The 13,270-nt window shown below is 45.7% G+C and overlaps 1 protein-coding gene across 7 annotated transcripts in view; it reads left to right on the top strand.

Moving 5' to 3' along the window:
• il11ra (interleukin 11 receptor, alpha) overlaps window positions 1-9,483 on the top strand; it is a 35,404-nt gene extending 25,921 nt beyond the window's left edge. Inside the window, exons 6-13 of one of the 7 annotated variants that reach the window (XR_009523266.1) lie at window positions 1,662-1,822; window positions 3,573-3,736; window positions 4,443-4,587; window positions 4,725-4,816; window positions 5,041-5,144; window positions 5,898-5,983; window positions 6,534-8,494; window positions 8,541-9,483. Coding sequence is in view for 6 of the 7 variants with exons in the window: in XM_060038969.1 (XP_059894952.1) it covers window positions 1,662-1,822; window positions 3,573-3,736; window positions 4,443-4,587; window positions 4,725-4,816; window positions 5,041-5,144; window positions 5,898-5,982 (751 nt within the window). In the remaining variant the exon portion in view is untranslated. Of the gene's footprint in view, window positions 1-1,661; window positions 1,823-3,572; window positions 3,737-4,442; window positions 4,588-4,724; window positions 4,818-5,040; window positions 5,145-5,897; window positions 5,984-6,533 lie in introns of all 7 variants that reach the window. The other 6 variants (XM_060038972.1, XM_060038975.1, XM_060038969.1 and 3 more) reach the window with 6 other exon arrangements.
• The last annotated feature ends 3,787 nt before the right edge of the window (window positions 9,484-13,270 follow it).

A 13,270-nucleotide genomic window follows, 5' to 3' on the forward strand; every position in this document is an offset into this window, starting at 1 on the left:
AGTCCTTAAACAGCCCTTAGCTAACTATATATTAACTTTAGTTAATATATAGCCTTTCAGGATTCAGAAACCATGTCCCTCTCCTGTAGCCTGGTCCTACCAGACTCTCGTACTTCATTTCATTTGCACAGAGTCTGGACCTACTCAATTGACAAACGTTAACTCTAGGGGTGTAACGGTACACGTATTTGTACCGAACCGTCACGTTACAGGCACTTCGGTGCGGTTACAGAGGTGTACCGCGGTACGTAAATGTGGCGTACATAGCGTTAATATGCCCTCACCCTTAACTTACCCTGTCTGTCCCTCTCCTGTCCCTATCCCTTAAAGGTCTCATGGCATGCTACTTTATTGATGCTTTAATATAGATATTAGTGGGCTCCTAACACAGTATTTGAAGACGTTCCCGAAATTGAGCCGTGGTGCAGAATTACAGCCACTACGAGCCAATCGCACATTGAGCTTTCCCCAAACACGCCGTTTCGGTGTCTGTAGCTTTAATGCAAATGAGGAGGAGAGAGGCGGGTCAAGGAGGAGGGTGGGGGTGTGGCCCTGAGCAGCTTGCGGCCACGGTACCATGCACTCTGTTTACATTGGATGTATCGCATGGTGAGGCGCACACAGCCTTTGGCCTTGTTCTGTATATATTCTAGAACACTCTGGATGCTCCGGTGGGAGTGCTGGAGCTGTATATCTAAATAATATCATATTATGTATAGATATCTATATAATAGAATATATATTATCCCGGCCAAAAGCTATGTGCGCCTCCAGACGATATTATGAATCTCAAACGACTGCGTCGGGTTCTCCGACCGCTCTGGTTCCTCCACGTCCAAATCAATCTGAATTAGACTGAACCACGACATGGAGGAGAAAGAGATTGTTGCCTGCGATTGTTGACCGCTATCGTCTCCCGCCGGAGCCTCGCTGCAAAGGGCCCACCGCCTCGGCAGCGGGCAGCGGTCAGCGCTGAGGCACCACCGCCTCCTGCAGAGGGCAGTGCCAAGGCGGTGGTCCCTCGGCAGCGGGAAGCGGGGCTCAAGCGGGAGACAATCGCGGGCAACAATCCCTTTGTCCTCCATGTCATGGTTCATGTGCTTCAGAGAGTCAAAGCCAAAGTTCCTTTCCCCCAATTCCTTCTCAACCATGGCTGAGATAACTCCAACTACAGTCTTGTTGTGGAAATACCAGAGACGTCAAATAACCGACGTGTTATACGCCATTACACCAACAGCAGAACGGTTATCCAAATAACAAAGAAGTGTACAACCTTTGCGTTACAGTGTGTGTAATCACACACGCACACACGCCGTAGCTCATTGTCTCATTGGCGGGCCAAATTCTCTGGGCGGGCAAGGCAGAAAAAGGGGAGGTAACTTGGCCCCTCATGAAGACATATCGGGCCACATTCTAAATCAGCCCACTTGAGCTTCCACTTTTTTCAAAGGCAAGCAGGATGGCTAGTGCTCGTTTTACACCGAGCGCAAGTTTTAGCCACTTGGGGACCATAGGCAGGCTAGGGGAACTCATATTAATGTTAGAAAACCTCATAAAGTAAGATTTTCATGCTATGGGACCTTTAACTTACCCTGAACTCGGTCCCCTCCTCTCCCTAACCCTTAACTTACCGTGAACTCGGCCCCTCTCCTCTCCACCAGGGAAAATTCTTCGTGGAAACTGTGTGTGGTGGATTCCACCAACCACCACTGTGACATCGCGCATCCCCATTTCTGGCAGCTCAACCATCGGCTGAACATCACCGAGGTCAACCCCCTGGGAGCAGCGCTCACCAGGCAGACCATCCAACTGCATAAGCTCTGTAAGGCACACGCACACGCACACACACACACAAACACATGCACGCACACACACACACATATCAACTGGTACTGGAAGGTTGCTAGTTCGATTTCTGACTCCTCCTAGCGTGTCGAGGTGTCTCTGAGCAAGACGCCTCGCCCTGACTGCTCCTGACAAGCTGGCTGTTGCTTTGTATGGTCGACACCGCCATCGGTATGTGAGTTTGTCTATGAACGGTTGTCTCTGTGGATAAAAGTGTGCGCAAAATCCTTTAAATGTAAGGTGGCTGCACTTACTACAGCACCTCAACACCCAACGGGCTTTATGAAAAAAATTGCCGTATTTCACCCTTCAACCTGGTCTCACAGGAATGCGTGAAATGACTACGGACAAATAACTCGAAATCCGTGGACACATCACGGAAACACGCCGATATCCGTGATGTGGCCACGGAATTCGCTCCAATGCAAGTTAATGACGCTGATGTTCCGTGGCTCACGCACGGATCCCCGTTTCAACGAGCGAGTCGACCACGGGGGCTTAACTCAAAACCCGGGGTGGTCTCACTGAAACACTTAAATTGTCCTTGTTGTGTCCACGGAAGTTGCTCCAATGCAAGTAAATGACAATGATATTCCATGGCACACACACAGATTCCCGTTTCAATCTGTGTGTGTGCTCCCGTTTCAATCTGTGTGTGCGCCACATTTGACCACAGTGAGGGCTTAACTCAAAATCCGTGGTGGTCTGACGGAATCACTTCAATTGTCCGTGATGTGGCTACGGAATTTGCTCCAATGCAAGTAAATGACACTGTTATTCCGTGGCTCACACACGGATATCGGCGTGTTTCCGTGATGTGGCCACGGATTTCGAGTTAAGCATCCGACCGTAGTCATTTCACGGATTCCTGTGAGACCATGTTGTCACCCTTATTAGTTCCGGGATCAGTTGGACCCAGCATTCAAGACGATTGTTTCAGACGAATGGAATAGACACCATTATATCCGCAAGGAGGGATTCAGTTAGATCAATGTTTCTTGTATTTTTTACACATTGGAAAATTATTCAAATATATTTCCAAGTGCCACACGTTGTCCTCCAAAATGATTTGAATATTAATAACTCCGATCTAAAAGTGTGAAATATTGTCCAATGTCTAGTCTTTAGAAAAAGACTCATCTTACAGAAATGTGCACTGCCACGGTGCTTAGAGGCATATTCAGCAATGGAGGAGTCATCCAATCAGTTTTGGACCTTAACCGTTTGCCAAATCTGATATCTCCAGAGGCATACGGGCTACAGCTCCGTTCAACCCCTACGCCAACTGGCGAGCAGCCAAAAGAGACGCATCACAGATTGGCAAACTGATCCGTTAATGGCTACTCAGCTGCTTCCAGCCAGCTGCAAAAACCTTAAATGAGCAATTCTACGGCCAAATCCATTCATGTCCTCCTTTTGTTTTGTGTGTTTAAATAAATAGTTTTTTTCCCCTGCACCTTTTAATCCACGTGCTGCGTCATCAGCGTTCTCCTGTTGAACCAGGTCTTCGTCACAGGTGTGACATTAGTTTTTCCACACTCAAATCACTGCGGTGTGCGAGATGGTCCACCTCCGGCCGCGACTTGGCACAGCTCTAACGTTTACACTGGTAATGGAACCAAGCAGATCAATGGGGCATTGTTTGGCTGGGCGCAGCAGCCAGACGTGTCAGTGGAAGGGGGCCTCTAGCAGCCCCCCGTGTTCACCTCTCTGGCTCCATCCCACAGTGAAGCCGGACCCTCCGGCGGAACTGGTGGTGACGGCCCGGTCCAGCTTCCCCACCCACCTGAACGTGTCCTGGCGGTACCCGCACTCCTGGCCACAGCTGGACTTCTTCCCCCTGCTCTTCCAGATCAGATACAGGCCCCACGGCTCCACACACTGGGCACAGGTACACACACACACGCACGCACGCACGCACGCACGCACGCACGCACGCACGCACGCACGCACGCACGCACGCACGCACGCACGCACGCACGCACGCACGCACGCACGCACGCACGCACGCACGCACGCACGCACGCACGCACGCACGCACGCACGCACGCACGCACGCACGCACGCACGCACGCACGCACGCACGCACGCACGCACGCACGCACGCACGCACGCACGCACGCACGCACGCACGCACGCACGCACGCACGCACGCACGCACGCACGCACGCACGCACGCACGCACGCACGCACGCACGCACGCACGCACGCACGCACGCACGCACGCACGCACGCACGCACGCACGCACGCACGCACGCACGCACGCACGCACACACACACACACACACACACACACATAGGTAGACAGACAGACAGAAAGACACGTAGGAAGACAGACAGGTAAAGAGACACACACATGCAGACAGACAGGCAGGGGGACAGACAGAAGGAACAGGTAGACCAACACAGGCAGACAGACAGGCACAGACCGATAGGTAGACGAACACAGGCAGAGAGACAGGCACAGACCGATAGGTAGACAAACACAGGCAGAGAGACAGGCACAGACAGACAGACGGGTAGACAAACACAGCAGATAGACAGGCACAGACGGAGAGACAAGTAGGTATATTAATGTGTGTGTGTGTGTCTTCAGATTGAGTCCATGGGGACTAATGTAGTGGTCCATGATGCGCTGGAGGGCTACCTCCACGAGGTGCAGGTCCGAGCCCAGGACGAGCCTAACGCCGACAGCCACTGGAGCGACTGGAGTCCCCTGATCCTGGCCCGGCCTTGGGAAGGTAATCATTTTGTTGATTTATCACAATATCTTAACAACTCACCCAAATACTGTTCTCTATAATAGTGGTGTGTGTGTGTGTTTGGATTTGTATTTATGTGTGTGTGTGTGTGTGTGTGTGTGTGTGTGTGTGTCCAGCCCCAGGAACAGAGCAGCCTGATGTCTCAGGAGGAACACCCCCCACTGAAGTGTATCCAGATGAGACCGAGACCATCACCAGTAAGAACAGAGGTAAGACGAAACCCAAGACACATTAATACTGCAAAATAATTTACTCAAAAACATCAAAGTATGACAAAAAAATAATAATATGCAAGGGGTTTGTCTGACTGTGTGCGTGTGTGTGTGTGTGTGTCTGTGTGTGTGTGTGACTGTGTTTCTGTGTGACTGTGTTTCTGTATGCGTGTGACTGTGTGTGTGTGTGTGTGTGCGTGTCTGTGTGTGTCTGTCTGTTGACGATGCAGCAGGGGAAGAAGAGAAACTCAGTTTGGTCATTCTATTGGTTATCTTCTCCATCGTCATCTTCATCATCATCCTCTCCCTCACCGTGGTCATGTGGTGAGAAACACACACACGCATGCACAAACACAAACACACACACATACACACGCTGGACATTGGCCAATGTTTCCCACTATTAGATCGCTGATAAGGATATTCAATGTGGCAGTTTCTGCAAATCACAGTCATTGTGTGACACTTGGGGAACCAGGCGTTCCAATGTGTATTATGTAGCACTGTCCTCGCCTTAGAGTTCACATCGTCAAACACATTGACCACTGATTGTCGTAATTTCTGTGGCTTTTGGGAGGTTTAGACTCAACAGAAATAATCTGTTGGGTTTCCGACAGATGCACCACCGCTTCATAACAAATGCCTCTACAAACAAATCACCTTTCCACCAAAGGACCACACTGTGTGTGTGCGTCGATCCATTCAATTTAAATTGAACTGTAGGATACTATTAGCCTCAAACACTATAATATAGAGACTATAGGTATAATATACCGTCATTATTATAAAATATCTACCGATCAAATTGTGGCCAGTCTCTGTGGAGACTCAGGGCTCCGTGCCGTCTGATGACGCACGGTGTTCACACACCATCGGGACACAACCTACATCCTGAGGAGAGGGCCAAAATCGGATGGATTTTTCTGATTTCAGCCTGTAAAACCAGTGCAGAACCATTCCATTTAGCAGTTTGAGACCCCTGTTACTCACTGTAATACAAATTAATACAGAGTGGAGCATTGTATTTATCAGTGTGCTTTTCTGAATAACATGTTTTCATGGTGCTGTCATTCACAGTTTGAGGCAGAGGGACCAGAGGGATCGTCATGTGACCAAACAGGAAGTGAGCTCCATGCTCAAGATGAAGGCCATCCCTCTGTAGGGTAAGAGCAACACAAAGACCAACACACACAGATTCAGATTCGTCATGTTACTGGGAACATTGGCCACAATATAACAGTACTATGAACTAGAAACCGAATGATAACAGAATGCAGAATCTTTGCCAATCCCTCTCTCTCTGTCTGTTCCACTCTTCCCGCTCTCTCTCTGTTCAATTCATCCCTCTCTCTCACTGTGTTCCACTCATCCCTCTCTGTCACTGTCTGTTCCACTCATCCCTCTCACTGTCTGTTCCACTCATCCCTCTCTCTGTCTGTTGCACTCATCCCTCTCTCTCTCTCTCTGTTCCACTCATCCCTCTCTCTGTCTGTTGCACTCATCCCTCTCTCTCTCTCTCTGTTCCACTCATCCCTCTCTCTGTCTGTTGCACTCATCCCTCTCTCTCTCTCTCTGTTCCACTCATCCCTCTCTCTGTCTGTTGCACTCATCCCTCTCTCTCTGTCTGTTGCACTCATCCCTCTCTCTGTCTGTTCCACTCATCCCTCTCTCTCTGTCTGTTCCACTCATCCCTCTCTCTCTCCGTCCGTTTAGATTGGATCCGTCCTCTGTCCGTCTGAACCACTGCAGTTCTCTTTGCTGGTTCAAACTACATCCCCCACAATGCATGGTCCAGTAGAAGCAGGATTTCCAGTAGGCAGAAGCTGAACTGTATAAACAACTGTTGAGAGTGTTGAGTTTCACCTCACCTCAAACTGCACTACCCATAGTGCATCAAGGCAACAAGGCTTTTATCTTCACAGTAACGGACTCCTGAATTGTTATTGGAAGTGGGCCTTGACGTCGACCCTCCACCCATGTTCTTCCTCTCATCTATACCAGCAATTTTTGTCCACAAGAGAACAGTTTTTTCTGATGTTTTTTTTGTGAGAAGATAAAGACTGACTTTTATTTAAATGTCTGACTGTGAAGAAGCGTCAAAGGAAACTGGGCATTACTGAATACAAGTATTCAATAGGGTGTCGTCTGCATACAGGCGTACTATAAGGCAGGGCTGTTTCAGATCTTTCAGCTCGGGAGCCCAAAGACAATTTGGGCCGACCACAGCACACTCAGAATACCCAGACAACATCCGATCCGTCTCATTAAGAGGTTCACCAATTCTGGTGTGCTCAGAGTTTATTGTGCATGGACAGGCTGTGACCCGCCTCTGACCGGATGACCACCAGTTTCGGGACCCAAAAAAACGATGTTTAAGAAGTACATAGGATAATTAGAGTATGGTGTCTAGATACGTACATCAGAGTATGATGCCTGGATACGTACATCAGAGTATGGTGTCTGGATACGCACATCAGAGTATGGTGTCTGGATACGCACATTAGAGTATGGTGCCTGGATACGTACATCAGAGTATGGTGTCTGGATACGCACATCAGAGTATGGTGTCTTGATACGTGCATTAGAGTTTTGTCAACTGGACTCTACGCACTCTGCAGAGAGAGAGAGAGAGAGAGAGAGAGAGAAAGAGAGAGGGGGGAGAGCGAATAGCGCGAGAGAGAGAGAGAGAGAGAGAGAGAGAGAGAGAGAGAGAGAGAGAGATGGTAGAGCTTTCAGCCTAGCACACACCAACAGTGTTGTAACATCACATTGATGTTTGAACAAGGTCTCAGGTGTGTCAGTCCCTCGATTCAGTGTTTCTGATCTGAGTTTAAAAAATGACCTTTAAACAGTACATTGTACTTCTTCCCCCCCAGCCATTGATATTCATATTCATTTGAATGTGTGCACAAACACAATCCCCAGACACTTAGACCACCTGGTGGTGGTGGGGATTTCATAACCAACAGGAGAGCCTGTAATGTCTTAAACATCGGGTTGAGTTCTAATGTCATTAGCCTTGGGTGGAGTTGTGATTTCATCACCTACGGGTGGGGTTATGATGCCATTGCCCATAGCTGGAGTTTGATTGTCCCAAACCTAAATGTTTTAACAGTAAAACTATGTTCTGTTTATTCTGAGCGAGTCAGTTACTTTGTGCTGATCTAAAGTTGTGTATTTACTTTGCGATTGATTGATTGGCCTGAGGTGTATTTTGTCAGCCCTTTCGCACGTTTGCAAACGTAACGGCCACTCAAGCTAGCTTTTCACATTATATGCATGAATCCAACGAAAGCTTTCTCTGTATATTATTGTATATTTTTCATCATTTTACATTTCATGTATGTTACCAAAAGTGTTTCTATGTTTTTCTATGTTCTGGTTCTAACAGGAAGTCCCTCCAAATATGCTTTTAGTTGTAGTTTAGCAAAATGTGCCACTTTATAGCGCCAGTTACTGAAAATAACCAAATCACTAGAGGAAACAACTAACCTGCAAATGAGGACACTGTTGCTAAGTGACCAAATTATACAGGATATGACGACTGGTTAGTACTACTGTTGGCTATTACTTCTCTAAGTAAGCTAGTAGTACGAACTGTTGGCTGGTAATACTAATGGTTAGTAGTACTATTGGCTAGTAGGACGGTTGCCTATTAGTTCTATTGGCTAGTAGTATTATCGGCTAGCACTTTTGTAATGTTAGTACTACTTGCATTAGTATATCTGTCAGGTAGTAGTGCTCATTTCTCTATGTATTAGCGGCTCTTGTCGCAAACATGTGTAGCCTTCAGCTTCCAATGCAATCTGTTTATACGTACCTTATAGATTATATTTGATAGATTATATTTGATAGATTGCTGATCTATCTGATCATGTTCAGCATTGAGTCATTGGTCTCCATGGTCTAGATTCAGAGAGAGATTGAGATAATGTAGCCTAGATGTAAAGGAAATAGATATTCTAGATTTTCCGTACAAAAGAAAGCTCTGCAACAGGAGTAATCACATAAAACACCTAGCACTGAGTATAATAGTACTATTAGTTTTACTACTTCTGGTATAATAGATACTAGACAGATCTACTGTGCAGGCTATGTGTATATATGTATGTACGTATATATGCATATATATGTATACACATATATATATATATATATATATATATATATATATATATATATATATATATATATATATATATATATATATATATATATATATATATGCTGCACCATGATGCAAAGTGTTATAAAAAACATCTCACTCCACGTTACCTCATTGCATATAAAGTATAAATCACATATAAATCACATTAATAACAGCATTGTTGCCTATATTTCACCTATAAAAGACGCTTATATGCTTTTTAATCTATCATTATGTAGGGTTTTCTTATTCGCATCAGTGTGTGATTGTATGAATATATCATGTCGTGTAGTGTTTTGTACTTTTTAATCAGTGTTTGTATGATTATATCATGTGCATGGGGGTCCTGTCCCTTCAACACATATTGTGTAAATCCCCTTTGGGAGTAGAACTCTGAGAACACTTGGATTTACTCCCATGTGTAAATACTACTTTGTTTGTATCACAATAAGCTGTTTTTCTCTTCTGTACTTGTGTCTTTGAAATAAATACTATTTTATCACAACACAACATAAATACGATGTAATACCACTACAGATATAATCAAAAAATACAACTTTTTCACAGTTCTATCACAACAGCGATATTAAAAAGGTATTTTATCACAACTATAATTCAGTTAAACATGGTTGACTACAACCGTGTTGAAAGAGGCAGGCATGTCAATATTGAACAGAGAGCAGAAGAACAGAACACTGCAGACCGAAACAAGACTAAGCGAGGGAGGGATGGGGGGGGGGGAGGGTCGGAGGGGGGAGGAGGGAGGGAGTGTTCAGATGAGAGAAAGGGAGAAGGCTGGGGAGAGGTCCTGATGGAGCTATGATACAGCTGTGTTCATGGTCCTGGTACAGCTGTGTTCCTGGTCCTGATGGAGCTATGATACAGCCGTGTTCCTGGTCCTGATGGAGCTATGATACTGTGTTCAGTTCCCTGAACCCGCCATTGAAATGCCCTGAGTGGTCAGATTAAGCCAAGGCATGAAGGGTAGGCTAGGTAGTTATAATATAGGCAATATTCTCTGAGCACTTCCCTGTTAAAGCCCTTGTATTGTAAGCCATTTGAAATGAAGTGTATTTTCTTCAATACACTGGCAATACACAATACTAAAATGTCACAACTCCCATCTCACATCCATCAAAATTACTTTGAATCCATAGTTGATTATTAACCAACTGAAATTTATTCATGAGCTCCACAGGTCCCACCTTGTATACAAATAGGTTGAATCCCAGCTTTTCTGAATCAGTTTGCTCTTTAAAGTTGTATTGAAATGTATAATTTACATTCAAAATACATGAAGATATTCCTCTCCCATATAAAAAAATAAAACAAATAATTCAGGAACCCAAAATAACCCTGACCTGGAAGCATCAGCAGCAGATCATCCTGTGGCTCACAGCAGGGCCCCTTAGCCCCACTTTGAAGAGGGAGATGGAAGATAAAGCGGGGGCTCTCGTCATTGTTACTCAAACGGGAAGGGCCCCGGCCCACAGCGGTCACCCCAATTTAGTGTCATGAACAAACACATTGCCCCGCAGTTCTAGCTCAGGGCAAAAAAACACATCATCTGGGGTCTCATTTATAAATCTGTGCGTGGGATCGTTACAAAAAGTAACAAGTTTTGCGTTCGCCAAAAAAATATTCAGACTTAGAAAAACCTTGCGTACGCACACCTCTAATATAAGCAATCTTTGCTTTATAAATCACAGAGTGCCTACAAGTATGCGCAGCTGAATCAGCTTCACGTTCCGCCCTGTACACGCCCCTTTTTAACCATAAATGGTCAATGCAAACGATTTCATGAATGCGATCTGCATATAGAACAGACTCAGATGCAAGTATTATGTCTTGTCGGCAACAATGGCAGAAGGACTGAGAAAAGCAAAAAAGCGAAATTTCGTGGAGGTTGAAGTGGAGACACTTGTGGGTGAGGTGGAGGCCCGAAAAGTAGTTTTGTTCGGCGGTCACGGGATTGGGATCACTAACAACAAAAAGCAGAGTGAGTGGCAACATGTCGCTGTCAGTGGCACGGAGCGCACAGTCCCAGGATTAAAAAATAAGTGGTCTGACATAAAGGTACATATTTTTATGTACCAATAAATCGTTATGGTCCCTGAAGACCCTCTCCCTCCGAATCCTTCCTGCATGGTCCTCCAGCAGTGCCAGCATTGCTATGGTGCAGCATTACGCACGGGGCTCACTGCTGTATTTATAGGGTTAAGGTAATAAGACTGACCGAGAACACCTTGGATAATCAGTTTGTAATCACCCACGTAAAATGTTTTTGAACATAACCCCTTTTTAATGCCTGATTTGCCATGAATCAAGAGGAACGGAAAATAATATAACGATTGTGATGAGGTGTATGTGGCTTGGTTTCCCACACTTGGGATTTCATTGACATTTGATTATGTGTTTATAAAAATATTATGTTATTGACACATGTTGGACAGATGCTTTATTCCATGCAGTCGCGCCGTCAGTGGGCAGTATGGAGTGACGGGAGAGATTTTTTTTTTTCATTTCTATTCTAAGGAGATGTTTCTGGAGTTATAACTGAGAAATAACGCAGTTGACTTAAATTATTCTGATTACATAGATTTAACGCATGATACCGTTTGAATTTAAACTTTTGAAGGGCGATGATAAAACATAATCGTTCTTCTCACTCTACAATTATTCTGTCTGACTTCAGTTCACTTCACCACCACACCGTCTGTGTCGCCAATTCTCCTTTTTGCTTAGGGCTGCGCACATTCTTCCGTCAAGTTAGTTTTTTATAGATCACAACCTTGGCGTGGAAAGTCACGTACGAGAATGTGCGCAGCCCTAAGCAAACTCTGACCCATACGTACGCATGGTTTGGAGGAAAAGGAGATTTGGCGACACAGATGGTGTGGTGGTGAACTGAAGTCAGACTAAAGAAATGTAGAGGGAGTAGAACGATTATGTTTTATCATCCCCCTTCATAAATTGAATTTCAACCCGTATCATGTGTTAAATCATAGTAGGGCCTAATAAGAATAATTTTAGCCAACTGCGTTATTTCTCAGTTATAACTCCAGAAACATCTCCTTAGAATCTAAATTAAAATTAAAATTCTCTATAGGCCTATTTAATCCCGTCACTCCATACTGTCCACTCCCGGATCGCAGGAGGAGGAGAGGACGGCGCGACTGCATGGAATAAAGCATCTGTCCAACATGTGTCAATAACATAATATTTTTATGTGACACGGTAAACACATAATCAAAATCAAATGTCAATTAAATCCCAAGTGTGGAAAATCAAGCCACACCCTCATCACAATCGTTATATTATAGTCCGTTCCTCTTGATGCTTTTCACGACAAATCAGGCATTCAAAAGGGGTTATATTTAACCCTTATAAGGTGTTCGGGTCTGTGGGACCCGTTTTCAGTTTTTAGCTTTATAAAAGTGATACAAATAATTATTATTTTGAACTAAGATTCATTGGCTTTGGCTCATTTTCTGTGAGGAACATGAATCAGAAAACATTTTCAATGACCCCCCCCTGTATACCCCCCCATCACATTTATATTACACACAGGGTGTTCGGGTCCAGTGGACCCGGAGCTAGTTTAAGTGTGGAAATCATAGGTTCTGTGCACCCTCATTTTCCCTTCTTCCTCTCTCTCTGTGTGTGTGTGTGTGTGTGTGTGTGTGTGTGTGTGTGTGTGTGTGTGTGTGTGTGTGTGTGTGTGTGTGTGTGTGTGTGTGTGTGTGTGTGTGTGTGAGAGAGAGGGGGGGAAAGAGAGAGGGGGAAAGAGTAAAGCAGGTGAATGGGCCCTTGGTGTGAGCACCCACAGTGTGCACCCACTGTTCCCGCACAAGGTTGCAAAATTGGAGCACCCAACACTATCAAGCTTGGGGACCTGACACTATAAAAAAGCTCTGTCAGCGTGGTTCCATACCACAACTGATCAAGATGGCAAAGCAATTCTCTGTTCAGACTGCCTTACAGCTGATATTTGAAGAGACAGAGGGTTTTGATGGTGATGCAGAGGAAATAGTTTCAGAAAGTGAGGATAACATTTCAGAGTTTGAAGAGGAGGATGAGCATCAGCCAGCTCCAAAACGTAAAAGAGCCTCAGGACTAGCCCTTCAGCAGCCAGGACAAGCCTGCGAGCAGCAAGCCCCAGGACCATCCCGTGAGCAGGCAGGACCAGCCCGCAAGCAGCCAGCCCCAGGACCATCCCGTGAGCAGCCAGGACCAGCCCGCGAGCAGCCAACCCCAGGACCAACCCGCGAGCAGCCAACCCCAGGACCAACCCGCAAGCAGC

This window comes from Gadus macrocephalus, chromosome 19, assembly GCF_031168955.1.
Source record: "Gadus macrocephalus chromosome 19, ASM3116895v1".
Classification (NCBI taxonomy): Eukaryota; Metazoa; Chordata; class Actinopteri; order Gadiformes; family Gadidae; genus Gadus; species Gadus macrocephalus.